Below are 17,638 nucleotides of genomic sequence, written 5' to 3' on the forward strand. Positions count from 1 at the left end.
CAAAAACCACTACTGGGAGTTGAACCTGTGTGTGTGTGTGTGTGTGTCTGTGTGTGTGTGTGTGTGTGTGTGTGTGTGTGTGTGTGTGTGTGTGTGTGTGTGTGTGTGTGTGTGTGCCCTTGCTTTTCATACATAATTACAATGCTTACAAACATTCATGATCCCCAGAGGATACTGACTTTAGTGACACTTGTGTTATTATTATTATTATTATTATTATTATTATTATTATTATTATTATTATTATTATTATTATTATTATTATTATTATTATTATTATTATTATTATTATTATATTATATTCTGTCATTCCTACATGCAGTCCCATGTGGTGGAATGTAACAACATTGAGTAAATTTAGCTGAAAATGCTTTTTTACTTTATTGCATTGTTGTATTGCTACTTTTACTTAAGTAAATCATCGGAATATTTCTTCCATCACTGGCATTCACCTTAATTTATTACCTGTACCTGTTAGTATAGAATTAGTATATTGAATTTAAAGTACTTTTATTTGCAAAAAGGGGTGTACAAAGCACAACTATGTTGTGGTGGAACCTTTGTGTCTCAACTGTGAGATGTGTCTCATTTTGGTTGGCATGAAGTCCAACAGAGCTCTTCCTCAACAAAATATCGCAACTACACAATTAATATATACCCATCAATGTAAAACACTAGTAGCCTGTATGTCTAGCATGTCTAGCATGTGAAATGATTTATGAGTAGACACTGCTACAGGAAGTAAAGTGATGCAGGTTCGGAGCACATGGTTACAGTTAATGCTTTAAATGTAGTGCAGCAACTAACGTGTTTTACTTGGAGACTTTATGTCGAAAATAAGGTTCACATGCCATGCCTGAGTTACGTGCAGAAATATCACAAAATACTTTGTATACTGTTGTATTGTCTAAATGTTTATTGTTACAGCTCCTCTTCAAAAAGGTGTTAACAGTCAAGTAGCTTGATATAAGAGAATAAGCAGGTCACTGAAACAAACAAATAGTGTTTTGTGACAAAGTATCCTTGGCTGTTTCACTAAAGAAGTCAATACTGTACAACACATTTAAGTCTTACTGTACTTAAAACATAACCAATAACACAATATGAATCAGAGTGAAATCCTATATAACTAATAATACAAAATGAATACTACACATGTACATTTTCTCTTTCATGTTTCAAAAGTAAAATAAAAGCAAGACGAGTAGTTGTATTCAGAAGTAACCTGTACTAAAGTCAAACTGCAACATAATAATTAACCATAAGTAACCACAGGGAGTAATACAGAAAGTGCTGTGCTAAAGCTATGAAATGCATATTTACAAAAAGATCTGGATGTTTATACAGACTGTGTAAGCCCCATAGTTTCACTTAAAACAAACAAAAAAAGGAAAGGAAAAAGGAATAGTTCAGCATTTTGGGAATAAGTCAACAATTCCAAACCACTTTCTTATGTCTGTGTGTTAAGTACAGAGCCGGGAGGCAGTAAGCCTAGCTTAGCATGAAGACTGAAGGCAGGTGGAAACAGTTAGTGATAGTAAGTAACATGATGTATCTTATTTGTTTAATCTGTACAAAAACAGAAAACAACAAGTTGTTCTTTTATGAGGAGTTTCGCAATCTAATAAGATATCTTGGCAAACAGTTGAGAGCAGCAAAGATGCTGCACAGATGAACAGATAAACTGTTGTTTGCTTAAGAAATGGTTACGCTATGAATCCCTCTGAAACCCCAAATTGTCAGTTTTCTACATTTCCGTTAGTGTACAGATTCAACAAAGAATACAGATGAGTTGTTAGGTGCCAGGCCAGCCGTTACCATCTGCCTTCAGTCTCTATGATAAGCTAAGTTAATGACGTCCAGGCTGCTCTAAATACGCAGTAAACAGTGTATTTTAGTCTTTAGAGCAGCCAAATATATTTTTGAAGTTCTAATCCTGTGGCCCTGTGCTAAATGCTATGCCAGATATATGTAGAAATATATTTTTTAGATCCCTCTCTTTTCTCCTGTAAAATTATAAAATATTTTTGATGACTTATATTGAACTTGAGTTAGTTATATGAGGATATCGTAGACCTGATGCCTCAATCTGTTGCTACTTAAACTGATGAAATCTGGCAGTCGATTGGTCATTCGACTGACTGCTAACTAACGGGGAACTGAACAGAGGTGCAGCCACTGAAGTGGAATTAGAAACTGAATTGATATGAGTGCTAGTGCCTACTGTCATCGAAGCAGTGGTTGCTGGGTAAAAATGGACATCTACTGCCACCGTAGTGAGGCCCAAGGAGACATGGTGAGAAAGAAGCAAGGGAGGGTTGCCATGTGAGATGCTGAGGCTGTGGTGGATGGGTGCTCCACATGCCTCCGCACTTTGCAGGGTTAATGAGGAGCGCAGGCCCTCCTCACGTCTGCATGGTGGAGAGGGGGAAGGTGAACAGGAGGGTAAGGATGATGGGGGAGGCAAGGCATTGTGACATGGGCTGCAGCGGTTGTCTCCTCTGTTACTGGTCCAGTCCTCAGCACACTGTAGCTGGATGCTGGGCTGCGACAAACTGCTGCCCTTCTCCTCGTCCAGAGCTGGATCAATCTGAAATGGCATAATGATAACAACGATCACTTAAATGATTGATAAAATAAGGGCAACAGGCCTGATGGCACCATGAAGGTTTCTAATTCTAATTACACATCAGAAAACTCCAGCGTTGCTGTTTTACCTCTTTAGTGAGGCAAAGGGTGGCACTAGACGACGTGTCACTGCTATGTTTTTCATTGTGTCACACCACTTGAGGAAATGTGTCAGATTTACTTTTCTGTGCTACCACAGTGCTTCCCTGTTGTTTCAATCTGCTCAAAACCTACATTTTCCTAAAAATTTGAGAAAAAACTATTCCTGGACACATTTTCGGTCAGGTGTTTCTGTGTTATCAAACCTTCGTGTCAAGAATGGGCTCAGGATAAGTCTCTACAGTGACTGAGTGATCGTCGAGAGCAGGTTGTGTGTCCTCCTGAAGATCATCAAATGTGGGTTCCATCTGCACCGTGACCAGGCTCAGTCCTGGGGGCCGGGCTCGGGTGTCTGATGTATTTGGGCTCTGCTCAATCACTGCCACACAGTCATCATCTTCAAAGGCTCTGTAAAAGAAACACAGCACTCAGAGAGATCACTTGCAAGGCCTCATCTCATGCAGTTCTTTGTCCTGTAAAATAGTTATTTACCTATTGTCATATGTACGTCCTGCAGCTCGACATTCAGTGTGTCGTATCGGGACACCTAGATTCCTCTGAGCTGTCAAAGACATTTACATTTTAAAGGAATAGTTGGACATTTTGGTAAATATGCTTTATTCGCTTTCTGGTGGAAAGAAGATTGACACCACTCAGATTTTTTACATTTTTAGATTTTTGTCTTAAGCTAACCAGCTGCTAAGCACTCCGCCAATTTAGTAAAGCATCGAATATAACATTGTTGAACTAACTATGAACAGTTCAAACTAAAGAAAAGAAAATTGATACAACAGAAACATGTAAACTACATTACCAACAATGCAACTGGACAGCCAACAGTTCTGGAGTGTTATGCTAGTAAACGGCTAATGTAGTCTAGAGCCTCTATTCTGAAGCAGGTGAGGAGCGGGCCACAGAGGTCTGGTGACCTCACTTATTTCTTTCTGCACACCCTCAGATTCCTTTTATTTTCAAACTTGTAGTCTTCTTTATTTATCTGCAACCACAAAATACTTGATACACGTTTTTTTTCCACATTTGCAGTATTATTAAGTGAATGAGGTTCCCCTTAAACAAATAGACACGAGAGTGGTATCAATTTTCATATTTAAAGAGAATAAGTATATTTCCCAAAATGTCAAACTATTTCTTGAAGAATAAGGATTTGTGGGAAGTTTACCATGATCAGAATGTGAAATAGGTGTGCTGACATTTGATGCTGCTGAGGATCTCTGACCTGCTCGGCTTGTTGGTGCAGCTTCGTTCTTCTGGACTACTGAATAGAATGTAACAGTGATGAAGATGAAGGCCAGAGATACACCCACTCCCACCACGATGGGGATGTCATGTTTCTCCAGCAAGGGCAGCCATGATGGAGACTGCTGTGTTACTCTGTAGTGGAGAACACAAAACTAAAGTGAAATCTTGCTGCTTTAAAAGAAAATCCACACTCTGTACAAACTCCATCTCCATCACTTGACCATATTTTATTCTGACCTACCTGGGATCATTGCTGGTCATAGGTGATTGGGAGGTGTTCCTCTTCAGCGATTCAGTAAGCTCTGTGTCATTGCCTGATTTGGCTGATTTAACTGGGTCACCTAACTGGCTAGTATTTAGCTGTACCTGGCCGGACATGTTGACCCGATGGACAACAGGAATCTCAGGGTCCAGAGTTGAAGGATCATTGGTCTGCTGGATGGTTGAGATGGAAGTCTGATTTCTGTGTTGGAGCGGAAACGTTTTTGTGTGTGGTAGAGGAGATTGTGAGTGGAGCAGTGGATGTTGTGTTGGAGATGATTGAGGAAGTGTAGACATGGTTGAATTTGGTTGACTGTGAAGTTGGTATTGTTGAGGCTTTGAGACTGGAGAAGTTGGAAGTTGTGTGGACGGCAGATACTGCGGGATTGTCGACAACTCAAGATGGAACTTTGGAAAAAGACTTTGAGCAAATGTTTGATGAGGATCAGATTTAGATATTTGTGAGATGGTTGATGAAGGCTGCAGATGTGTTTTCTGGTGTAGATGTTGACCTTGGTGCTCGTGTTTGGTTTGAGAAATCTGGGTTGAGGTTGGCTCATGGTAGGATTGGTATAATTTACTTTTTGTAACCAGCTGGTGTGTTTGAGTTTCGTGCAGCTCAGCCTGTGAAGCAGAAGATTGCGTGACTAAACCAGAATGGCTCGTCTTAGTTTGGGTTATGGGACTTTGTGTTGGAGTCGGTGAATCCATTTTGAGAAAGCCAAAGGGTCCACCAAATGAAAGGTTGGACGTCTCAGTGAAGGGCTGTATGGTTTGACTATCTTGAGACACAGCATTGATGTTAGTGCCCTGAGAATCAGGCTCTATCAACAATTTGTCACTGACTTGATGCAGAAATGGTGAAGGTGATGATGTTAATGTCAAATGGGATGGACTTTCAGTGAGTAGATATTGAAGGGTTGTACCCAAAACTTCACTGGTGACTACTGACATCTGGCTGTGTGTTATTGGTGGTTCACTATTTGAAATCAAAAGAGGAGCACTAGTCTGCTGCAGTTGAGTGTGATGATCTATTGACTGGAAGTTTGGACGTGGAGGAGGTGGCAACATAGGAGGCTGCATCTGTGTGACTAACGGCTGGGTTGGATTTGTTGTTGGCTGACTCAGGCGGTGCTGTAAAAGACGGCCAAGTGATCGTGGTGGCATCTTTAGCTCAGCCACTGCTCCCCTTGAGAATGTAGGCAATGTAAGAGCTCTGTTTGTTGTAGCATCACAGTGTGATAAGGAGCCTGGAAGTATATATATATTTAAAAAAGTTATTTAACAGAGAAAATATGACTTTTTACAACTTAGGTTTTATTTCTGTAGCTCCAAACATCAGTTCTAACTAACATTAACTCACCAAAGTAATGGCTTAATCGGACAGCACTTTTGCTAAAAGAAAAAATAGGTCCAATGGGCAACAAACATGAGCAATTTGCAGTAAGTTATCAGGTTGTAAAAAAGCATACTGTGTTGTAGGATTAGCTTTCACGTGAGTGCACTTGAAATGTCAATCACTTCTTAGGAAAATCATCATTGAGCACAATTCCGGTAAGTAGGCTAGGGTAAAGCTGAAGTCTGTGCACAGTTTTTACTCTCAATGGACCACTACAACCTACAACGCGGGGGTCACATAATCGATGGAGACAGCCAAAGGCATCTGTGGGCTAATCGTTGATAGCTTTGCAAGCTTGTCTACTTCGTGCTGTGAGAGAAATTAATCAGAAAAGAAAAGCGCAACACAAATGCCTGGAAAAAAATAGTAAAAGCAACAATAAGACACAGTTTTCAGTAATAATTACAGACATAAATGTTTCACTGTAACACTTTTTAAAGTAAAATCTAAAAGGTAACATTGTACTGTTAGCTAACAGCTGTGTTGGCACATAAGCTTGCTAATGGTAATGATGGCTTGGCTACCTGACAGTTGCCTTCGGCTGTCTCTGTTGTTTTCAGCCTGTACAAGATCTCACCAATTACTTTGATGAGTAAAATGTTATCATAATCTATAGAAGTTTTTCTCTAAGTACATACATGTGGGCTCATTATGCTGTTCCTGTACATGTGGATGATGTGTTGTCTCAAGATGTTGCTCAGCCATAGAGTCACTGGATTGGGATACTGGCAGTTCTTTGATAGTGTTGGTGCTCTAGAAAATATGAAAGACTCTTAGTTTCAGGACAGGCACAACAAACATTACACCAAAACAAAATTATATTAGAGCCACGAAACAAGTACTAAGCAGTTAAAAAGCCACAAATATCAGAGCAGTGATGGAAATTCCCTGCATGTAAAGTTGCAAAGAGGACGCACAATCAAGAATATTTCACAGCTTCTGGACAGAGATGACACATGAAAACTGGACTTAAAGTCTGAACACTGATTTGGGAGCCAAACAATGTCACCACACAAGCCAAAGCAAATATTTCTACAACGTCATTACTCACAGCAGACAAAACCAGTCTTGTCTGCCTGCCTCTATCAGCTGGACGATGTTCAGCTTAGGACAGAGGACAGCATGAAAGACAATAGAAACTAGAAAAATAAACTTGTGCATATGGGGTACATATTGACGTATAGCTATATACTGTATTTACACCTCAAAGTAAAAATACTTCATGTATGTTTTTAGTAATATAACGTATTTTTCTCAGTGAAATGATGTCAAGATATACCTGTGACAGTGAGTCTGGTACGTCTCTGATGTCGTCCTGCTCGGTTCTCAGCAGTACAGTAATATTCCCCTATATCAGAATACTGCACACTGGAAATATGCAGAGCTCCATCTTCTGGACGGACCACAACATGACAAGTAATACATCACAGAGCTGAAACTTATTCACATCCAGTGTAGTTTTTGGTAGATTAAAGTTCAAGAGTGTTTCCAATTCTATCAATATTCCTATTCGTGTTTGTTCTTCCAATGAAAAACCTGATGAAAAAATAAAAAATGTCTCCAATCACACTTTTGGACTCACCATCAATGTGTCCGTCCTCAATGGGATTGATGGGGGACTGTGTCTCTGCTCTGCCCCTGGTCCAGTTATATGTGATGGGCAGAATCCCTACAGCCCTGCAAGGAAGAACCGCTGAAGCCCCGATCCTGCAGCTCACCTGACCTACAAAGGTCACTATGATGGGACTCACTGGGATGAGGAAAAAGGAAAATTAAGTCATTTTCTGCCTATTAGGGCAAAATAAAAAGTAGTACCGCTTTATAAGATGAAGAAAATGAAATTGGCACCATTTCAACATAATTACAATATCATTATTGTACCAATTTGGAGAAAATAATACACTTTTGTGACATTTGGAAAACATTTTGTGCAAGGAAATACCATTTTGTGCCACTTGACAATTGTTTTGTACACAAAAGGCAATTTAGTACAATGTCACATTGTCTTTTTAAGAGGTTTGTGAAGTTCAACATAGTATAACGTGGAGAAATGTAATGTATTTGACTTATTTTGCTTCCACAAAGAAGATAGAGCAGATTTTCCTCTATCACAATAAGAGGACAACACTGTTTTACATTTACATTCCAAAACTATAATGATATGCACTGTCCCACTTCACGTTTTTTTGTAAATACTTGAAGTATATGGAATATTGACTATTAAGGGCACAGCCTATTTCTGTCCCCAACAATATTATAGTTACCTTCATGTGGTCTGCGTTCAAGTTAAAGCTATGCACGTTGTTTTTGAATACAGACTTTACTGAGTAGCAATGAGCTGTATACAGTGAATACTCCCCACCCTGAAAGTGTTCACAACAAGATTGAGAGTGAGAACTATAATGGTGTCTCAACAATTGTAATGTTACCTCAGGTGTTGTATGACATTTGGTAATCTTTATGCCACAAAAGTCAGTTTCACATGGTGCTGACTTGACTTGACTTAATTTGAGGATTAGTTGTTAAATTACATTGCAATTAAGTTTGTGTAAAAATTACCAGCAACTCTCAGCATTGCTGTGTTGCGGCTGTGGCCCAGAGTGTTGGAGGCCTCGCACACATACACTCCCTCATCGTAGCTCCGGGCTGAGTCGATGTAGAGAGTGGCATTTCTCAATCTGTATGAGAAAGAGGTAAATGGTCATATTCGTTGTTTGTTGGTGGGAAAAAATTAAGTACATTTACTCAACTACTGTACTTAAGTACAATTTCGAGGTACTTGTACTTTACCTAAATGAAAACTTCACCGCCAAAATAATCATTTGTATATGAATTCCTCACCCTTTGTTACTTTGAACTTGAACCACGGTAAAAGGAGAATCCAAAAACTATCAAAACATCCGTTTACAAACTCTCACACAACTGGTGCAGTATAATCCAAGTCTCATTGATACAGTTGTATGCTCACTACTTCCCAAACACATGCATTTTAGCCAAAACCTTTGTATTTAAAACACTGCATAAACAGTACTTGGTGGAGGCACAGATCTCGGCTTGTCTGGCTGATATCTCTCGGTGGATGGCCGCACATCACTTGAAACTCAACCTTGACAAGACCGAGCTCCTTTTCCTTCCAGGTAAGGGCTCTCCCATCCAAGACCTTACCATTAACATCGGCACCTCTGTTGTTTCCCCGACTCGGACTGCAAGGAATCTGGGTGTGACACTGGACGACCAACTGTCCTTCAGTGCCAACATCGCTGCAACAACCCACTCCTGCAGATGCACTCTGTACAACATCAGGAGGATACGCCCCCTACTGACTCAGAAGGCGACGCAGGTTCTTGTTCAGGCTCTTGTCATCTCACGCCTTGACTACTGCAACTCCTTCCTCGCTGGACTGCCTGCATGTGCCATTCGACCTCTACAGCTCATCCAGAATGCAGCAGCCCACTGGTCTTCAATCTACCCAAGTTCTCCCACACTACACCGCTTCTCCGCTCCCTTCACTGGCTACCAGTGGTGTCCTGAATCTGCTTCAAGACTCTGGTGCTGGCCTACCGTGCTGTGAATGGATCAGCCCCTTCCTAAATCCAGGCCAAGGTCAAACAATACACCCCAGCGCGTTCACTTCGCTCTGCGTCGACCTGCGTCGACAGCAGAAAGTCTTCACACCTTCCGTCACAGACTGAAAACTCACCTGTTTCAACTGCACCTCGGCGAATGAAGAAAACAAAATAACACTTATATATTTTTGCACTTATATTGTTTTGGCTTATTTATAGCTAATAGTTGAATTTGTATTCTATTGTTTCTGTATGTTGCACTTATGTTGTTGCACTTCAAATTGGCTTATTTGAAGACAGTGTTCACTTAAACGATTATACCTATTTGAAGCTATTGTACTTACAAGATTCTTGCTGTTGGGAGTTGTATCTCCATGATTGTTTGCACTTTTTGTAAGCCGCTTTGGACAAAAGCGTCAGCTAAATGAACTGCAATGTGATGTAATGAGTAGCGCGCCTGCGCAAGTGGGAGACTGTTCATGCTGAACTGTTGTTAAACGTGGCCCCCATTTATGTCACTTCATCAAGACTTTTCTCAGTTTTTGGATTCTTCTCTCACCGTGGAGGAATACCAGAAAAATAAAGTTTGAGTAATTGATTTACAAATGATCATTTTGATTAATATTCCTTTAAGTGAATCCAATTTATAGCATTTTACACTTATACTTATTTTACTTTGTACTCCACTACATTTATTTTACAGGAGTAGTTACCTTGATTTTACCAAATACCCTCAGAGGTGTTTTCAGTTAGACCCACATACTTATAAGATATATATATATATATATATATATATATATATATATATATATATATATATATATATATATATATATATGCTATATGATATATGCCCTGCAACAGAACTGTTTTATTTTATTATCTTGTAGCACATAACTATAACTTGTGTGTACACTGTACGAATTAACATCTTGGGTGCATAAGATAAAACATATATATATCATATTTTGGGGCCATGAATGATCTGAAAGGGGACATTTTGCATAGTAAGTATTTTTACTTTGAATTATTTTAAGTACATTTTACTGGTAACACTTGTGTATTTTACTAAGTAGAATTTTGAATGCAGGACTTTTACTAGTAACAGAGTTATTTTACACTGTGGTATTGTTACTTATACTTAAGTAAAGGCTTGGATTACTTCTTCCACCTCTGGTGAGCAAAAAGGGGTTACAAACAGAACAATTTATTAAATGTCTTTCCTTTTCAATAAAGTTACCAACACGTTATGCATACCCCAAAACCAGCTTTCCTCCAGTCTGCTTTGAGTGGCCTCTCTTTACCCAGCTGATGGAGGGTAGAGGGTGACCGGACACCTCACAGTCCAGCACCACCCGAGCACCCACAGGCACCGTCAACACCTGGGGCCACAGTTTCACTGACGGAGGGGCTGCCAGGAAAAGAAAGGTACGACGAGATGAAGCTAAAGTTTGACTGGCCAGTGGGTGTGGTGGGTCTTTTGTAAAGTCATACCCAGCACAGTCAGGATCGCTCTTCTAGAAGTGAGAAATCTTTGAAGGTGGATGTTGGAGGCCCTGCAGAAGTAAATCCCACTGTCCTTCTCCTGGACACTGCAGAGAATAAAATCAAGACATACACTTGTAGAAAGTTTGAAAGCATGACATTTGGTGAAGATCAAAGGAATTTACAGTAGGCTGTTAGTAGCAGGAATATTGCATATTGTCACTTTCTAAACTACAGTACACCAATGTACTAAAACAAACCAAACATAAATACATATATATATACTGTATACCTGTGGAAGAAGAGGTCTCCACTGGGCAGCACAGTGTGATGAGCTGTGGGAGAGAGAAGTTGGTTGTTTTTGAACCAGGACACCTGTGCTGCTGGTCTGCTGTATGGAGGTCTGCAGGTGACTGTAACATTGTCTCCCCTATTCACCGTCAGGTTTACCGGCTGCTGGACGAAACTCCAGTCCATCTCTGGAAACACAACACGTGGGTCACTTAAGTATACGTGTGACGATCCTACTACGTATGTACTCTTCACAGTTAACCTCAAGAATACAAAAAGAGGATTATACTGTAAAGTCCCCAAATCTTTCTCATTCATTTAATTTACTATCTGTGATTCAGTTTGTGTTTCTTTCCCTGTTATTATGGAGGAGCCAAAGAATGTTTCAAACTGTTATTGGATTTGATTTGATTGATTTTGATTTAACTGGACAAAAACCAGACAAAAGAAAAACATAAAGAGAGATTTATAAAAAGAGTCACAGATTACTGAATATCTATATTATAAAATAAGTAAAACTATTTTTAAAAAGAGTTCAATGACATAAGGACTAAATAATAATACAATTAATAATTTCATTTAACAAAGTAGTGTTTCAGTCAGAAGCAGAAGCTAATGTGGTGGAACAATAATATGTGGTCTGAAATATAAACTAGTCATTCAATTGGCCACAATCTTATTTGTTTTAACAAGGCAGTTCACATACTGTGAACATGTTTTATTCGTGTTAATTTTCTTTGACATTTAACATTTTAGTTTACTGCAGATGTTGGCACACAGTACCGGCTGGAAGTAGGAAGGCCGGCTGCGACCTGATGGACTCATTGTGGTTGGATGCTTCACAGTGATACGAGCCTTCGTACTCTCTGCTCACGTTCCTGCAGAACAAAGCCAGAAATGAGACTTTAAATTCAGTCTGGCAGGACTATAAAAGCTCCAATACGTGTAGATCACAACTTGTTACTAACGATATATATTGTACTTGTTCCTGAACAAACTCAATGTTAAATAATTGTCTTTTTTATAGTGAATAGTTCTTGTTTCACAATTTAACAATAAAGAATTAATATTCCTCTGGTCCCGTGCAGTGTTGGACCTGAATGTGAGCAGCTGTCCATTGTTCTGGAGGCTGAACGAGGCCGAGCAGTTCGACAGGAGGCAGCCGTCTTTGAACCAGTGCACCATGGGAACAGGGAAGCCACGGACAGCACAGTGCATGGAGACCTCTGTTCCCATAGCAACAGTGATGCTGTGAGGGCCCTGGATGATCTGCAGCCTTCGCGGGACCCCTGCAAGTGACAACGCTTTAAGATATTAGCCCCACTGCAGAAAATATATTCAAATAAGTCATTTAATGTAGCACCGGGTGTTGGAAAACACTTCCCACGTTTTGTAGGAAATCGTTGTTGAGGCCGTCTTGGACTGCGGTGATTTATAAGCACGCATCCTCTTCATCTCTTAAACGTCTGGACTCTGCCTTCAGATTTATTACAGTTGATGTCTATGCTACACAACACTGTATTTTATACAAGAGAGACGTGACCATCTATAAAGCCCTTTCAGAATTGCTTCGTCACTCAGATTGGTTTTAGCAGACACATGTTTCACGAGCTCGGCCTAAACTTGGAAAAAATGCTTTTAATTCGAGTGCACCTGACATATACCTGACAACACAGCACCTCCTTGAAATCAATTCATTTACATCTACATTATCTATCAGATTATTTTCCTTATCTGAAAGTTTGAATGGCTTTTATTGTTGTACAATGGTATTGCCTCCTTTTCTCTCTTTGTTGTTGTTTTGTTGTTTTTGTTATTGTTATTGACTCGATGTCATCGTAAATGAGAGTCACCCCTCAATGATCTCTCAAGTATAAATACATGTTGAATGAATAAATGAAAGTCAAAAAGTCAAATAAAAATAAATAATAAAAATCTTTCAATTGGGAATTCATTATTTGTCTTGCTTCCAAATAAGTTTGAGATATTTTCAATTAAAGCAACATTTTTGTAATCCTAGTGAGCTGCCTAATTCTGCAATGTTTCAATACTTATGAATAAAACTCTTGCATTGAAGGAAGAGGAATTATTGAATGCACGATTATTACGAAATTATCACGGAAATTATAATCGTTTTGTGACATTTGGTGTTTATTCTTGATGAATCAGACATAAAATGATGACTTGCCGTTATGAATTGACAAATATAAGAGTAATAAACAAAAACATGGACTGACCCTGCACAGTTAGTTTAGCCGGCTTGCTCTTCTTGCTGATGTTCAGTGAAGGATTGTGTGTGACACAAATGTAAATCCCTTCGTCCTCTAATGTTACGTTGAGAAGATGCAGAGTGCCTGAAGCCTTCTTCTGGTTACCACCTCCATATTCACCCTAACAAGGAAAACACAGTTTGAAGCATACAGTAACAATACATCTGGGTCAAAAGGTAAAATAAAACGCCTTCCTACAGGGAAGTGGTATTCGGTTATAACAAGCTGTTCAGATCCATTGAATGAATCAGTCTGAAGCTGCATCAGTGCTCACCTGGATGTGTCTCCCTCTTGTGACCAGTGTCCCATCTTTGAGCCAGGTGATGCTTGCAGGAGGTGAACTTTCCCCTGACACACACTGCAAGAAAACTCCCTTTCCTTCTCTGACTGTCTGGTCCTGGGGGCTGAAGAAAACATCCTCCAAACCTGGAACACACCATGGTAATAGAAAATGGACGTTACCAGATTAAATCAGATGATCGTGAATCTTTCTGTTGATACCATGCACGATGTGAAGGGATGGTGAACATCTAGTGGTTGGAGTTACAATAAATACAAAGGTACATGGACTCACCCAGTTTGGATGAAACTGCCAAACTGGACAGGAAGACTAAGTAGAGGTGGGAAGCCATCTGTGGGAGTGTCCAGATGGAGACACTAACACAGATCCTACTGCAGAGCTTCCGGAGAGGCATGAGGAAACCACCATACGGCTTCATCCATGGTGTCAGCTGGGGGGAAGTGCACACATAACAGGCATGTCCCTTCTCTATAACAATGTAGTTACATGCTCTATGTCATGAACTGTGTACTGCGTATGGTCAAGTTTCAGACAAAGAGGTACAGGAGCAAATAAATGTTATTTAATGGGTTACGCTTGTTCATCAGCTCTATAGCACTGTTTTTAAAAGCCACACACCCTGGTAAGGACAATACTTCTAGTGTAACAATTACATTGATTTTGATCAGAATAGTTTATCACACACTAAATATCGTTGGGTTATGTGTTTTCCCAGTTTTGATCAATATGCATATTGGTTTTAGCTTATCTTTATATCACTGTTTTGGTTTCAAAGTAAAATCGGATTATTTTGACCCAATGTTAGATGCAGCAAGCTCAGGTTGTACGAACACACAAATGCCTTGTTAGTTATACAAAACCATGTGCATATGACATTCAAAATGGCAAAGAACACCATTACTAAACATCTGACGCAAATAGTGACATGTCATTTAAAAGCTTAATAGCTAGAGTAGATTATAACAGCAACCATACCATATTTTAGTCCGGGTATGTAACCCAACAGCAAAATGATTTGGTGCTACGTTTACCCAAATTTAAACCCAGTGATCTTAAGTCTGAAGCATGATTGGAAAATAAGACTATAAGTTATTAATTTTTCTCTTAAACACTTAATAAAACATTACCTCATCCTATACAACAGCTGTCATTTCAACTCCACTGAAGCTGCTGTTTGCATAGATTCACTTTTGATCAGTTTCTAGCAAATGTATTCAGCAGATTAATTTAACATTTCTCTCTCTCTCTCTCTCTCTCTCTCTCTCTCTCTCTCTCTCTCTCTCTCTCTCTCTCTCTCTCTCTCTCTTGCTCTTAATGCCCTCCCCTCCTTTACCCCTTTGCTTAATTCCTATTTTGGTAGTGAGTCTGTGGCACCAGCAGCGAGCTCAGCTTTGTCCTCTTCAGTCCCTTGAATGGGCCCAGCCACTTTATAGCGCTCGCACTGTGGTCCTCCACTCAATGAAAGTGACATGAAAAGAGGCTGCGGAGCTTTGTACTATGAAGATCAGTTATTGGTCCTCTGCAAGGAAAGCTACCCGTCTGATCACATAGGCTTTCATGATCCTCAATATGACCATGTAAGGGTTGATCCTTTATTGTTTGAACGTGCCATAAATGTTGCATAGGCAATGCTGAATTTGCACAAGTAAATATGAGGGGATATTGAAGGGCAACATGCCAAAAACATATTTTGATCACAAGAGGCTCATTTATCATTAAAGGGTTAAATATTAAAGTGTAACTATGAAGGTTAAATGGTTCAGTGTGCTTTTTTGCAAGAAAGCGAGGGTTGCACAGAGAAACCGGAGGGAAACATAAATAAATGTTTTGTATTAAATGCATCAGTTGAGCAAATTTAACCAAAATGTTATTATCAAAAGGAGACATAGCCAGGTTTTCAGACAACTGTAACGCACATTAAACCAACTTTACCAAAAAATCAGCAGAAGAAAATGAATGTGGGTTCTCATCCACTATCCCTGTGCACATATTAGGAGTTGGGCATAAACAGCTGGTGGCGCTAATGCTAATGCAATAAAATGGCGTAATTAGGCCTCAAACAATGTAGAATAAGTGATGAAAATACGGGATTAATATTTGCTTCATGATTTAATTTTATGGATTCTACTGTTTCCTAATCGGTCCTCACAGATCTGATGTTTTAATATTGAAATTTCAACTTTTCAAAAAGACAAATGGATGGAAACGCACTTATTGTATGGAAATTCATATTGAAACTTAAATTCAGTCTTTTCCTGGTCTTACATGCTTAAATATAGTTAGATGTTACAATTGTATGTATTCCTCTTTTTTAAATATTAATGAATAAACAACTTGTAGACAATATGATTTGTTCTTAGACAATAGCCTCTACCCCAAGATTACTTTAGAATTGTATTATATTACTAACACTATTACCCACTCAACAGTGAAGCATCAGATCTTCACTATTGAGGTTTAATGTAAAAAATATCATCACATTATAAATGTCATTATGGTTTGCTTTCGGAGGACAAAATAAATCAAAAGGTGTGAAAATGTGTAGAAAATAAATACAAATGAAATAAAAACATGGTAGAAATAGTTTAACCAAATTCCCACCAGTGATGACATGCTTGAACCAACGAAGAAGGCAAATAAAACACCTTGATTTCAGACATTAGTCATCACTAAACACATCCCTGAATTGCTTGATTGGTTCAGCAGAGCTAGTGGCTGGTTATTCTCACATAATGCTGAGAGCCTGTGGGTGTGTATTTGTTTTACTCACAACAGATCATTTACACTGTTTAGCATGTCATTACGATGTCTTTAGCCCACACACAGCCTTGTGTGCTCTTTCTTTTAATACAGATTGTCAAATTGTCTATTTGCTTAAACTCTAAGTTGAATAAAACAATGAGTGGAGATGTTGAATTTGTGTCACGACTGAATGTAATCCAGCCTATTGCCTTGCAATGTGTGATAATATACAAGTGGCAAAACTTAAAGCTCAGCACACTGCTATATTCATTGTTGTAGTCTTCAAATAATGCTGAAATTATCAAATAAAATACAATGAAATGTCAATGTTCAGTCTGAATGTAGCACTTCAGATTGTCACATCAGTAATCTGTAGTTAGAATTTATTTCTGAACGTCCATAACCTTAACTTCATCCCCAGCATCTAAGATGATTGTTGGACAGCGATTACATTTTATTTTTTTAGAAGACTGTTCTTCTATTTTTAATTCTTTAAAAGCAAATCACCATTCATTTTCTTTCAGTGTCGAGTTCAAGTGACATAAAAACTATTCATTGAAGGTTTTGCTTTTGGCTTTTTTTCAAAGCATCATTGATAAAAAAGTAATGTTTAAAATGTATTTCACTATAATCATTTACATTTAAATATGGCACTACTACACTTCTTCTCCAAAAGATAGCTATTTGGCTGTTTATACTGTTATTTGTATTTGTTAATAGTACATAAGATAGAATTTGAATTACTCTTTTATTTTATTTCCTATAAACATTGTCTAGTATTATTTTTGTTGTTTTTGTTTTATTGTAAAGGGTACTCAGGAACAACATTTGGAAACAGTACAGCTTCTCCTGATTTGCAGTCCCTCTCCTCTTCGTCCTGATGAATATCCACACTACTACTACTACTACTACTACTACTACTACTACTACTACTACTACTACTACTGTTAGCATAACAGCAAAGAATATATTAAGCTCTGTAAACTGCTTGCATGCATTCAACAGATAAACAAATGAAATACAAATTCAGTGCTGGTTTCTATTAAGTGTGTGTCGTGCAACAAGATGAGCTTTTGCATATGATTGAGAAACAAAAACTATTAACAGCTAATTAAACACAGCACACAACACTGAATTATAAGTGGATTTTAAGGATTTTAATGCTATTTTCACAAGATGTTCACGTTCACATTTTTATCTGCTCCATTAAAAGACTATAAAGTAATGATACTTACTCTACACGGGTCCAAGGATTGTTTCTCTGTTGCTTTGCAATCAGTCAATTAGTCTTCAGTCAGTTTCTGTCCGTCTGAAGTCTGTGCACAACCTCTGTTCT

The 17,638-nt window shown here is 38.7% G+C and overlaps 2 protein-coding genes across 3 annotated transcripts; both read right to left on the reverse strand.

Moving 5' to 3' along the window:
* Positions 1–906: 906 nt before the first annotated feature.
* Positions 907–4,859, reverse strand: LOC115013100 (uncharacterized). Of its 2 annotated transcripts, none has more exons than XM_029439098.1 (5): positions 4,229–4,859; positions 3,965–4,119; positions 3,220–3,289; positions 2,934–3,135; positions 907–2,590 (listed from the first exon to the last, which is right to left on the reverse strand). In XM_029439098.1, exons 1-5 carry the CDS (start codon positions 4,543–4,545, stop codon positions 2,096–2,098), a joined length of 1,239 nt encoding a protein of 412 aa, XP_029294958.1. In that variant the 5' UTR covers positions 4,546–4,859; the 3' UTR covers positions 907–2,095. The 2 variants fall into 2 exon arrangements, with proteins under 2 accessions (XP_029294958.1, XP_029294957.1); XM_029439097.1 differs by having other exon boundaries at positions 3,908–4,119.
* An 814-nt stretch (positions 4,860–5,673) lies between these two features.
* Positions 5,674–17,635, reverse strand: LOC115013819 (hemicentin-2-like). The gene is made up of 14 exons (XM_029440343.1): positions 17,538–17,635; positions 13,834–13,990; positions 13,534–13,685; positions 13,227–13,380; positions 12,086–12,278; positions 11,773–11,867; positions 10,991–11,177; positions 10,670–10,805; positions 10,471–10,595; positions 8,207–8,325; positions 7,230–7,397; positions 6,927–7,040; positions 6,699–6,751; positions 5,674–6,400 (listed from the first exon to the last, which is right to left on the reverse strand). The coding sequence occupies exons 2-14, from the start codon at positions 13,976–13,978 to the stop codon at positions 6,251–6,253; spliced, it is 1,791 nt and encodes a 596-aa protein (XP_029296203.1). The 5' UTR covers positions 13,979–13,990; positions 17,538–17,635; the 3' UTR covers positions 5,674–6,250.
* Positions 17,636–17,638: the final 3 nt, after the last annotated feature.

Source organism: Cottoperca gobio, chromosome 9, assembly GCF_900634415.1.
Source record: "Cottoperca gobio chromosome 9, fCotGob3.1, whole genome shotgun sequence".
Lineage (NCBI taxonomy): Eukaryota > Metazoa > Chordata > Actinopteri > Perciformes > Bovichtidae > Cottoperca > Cottoperca gobio.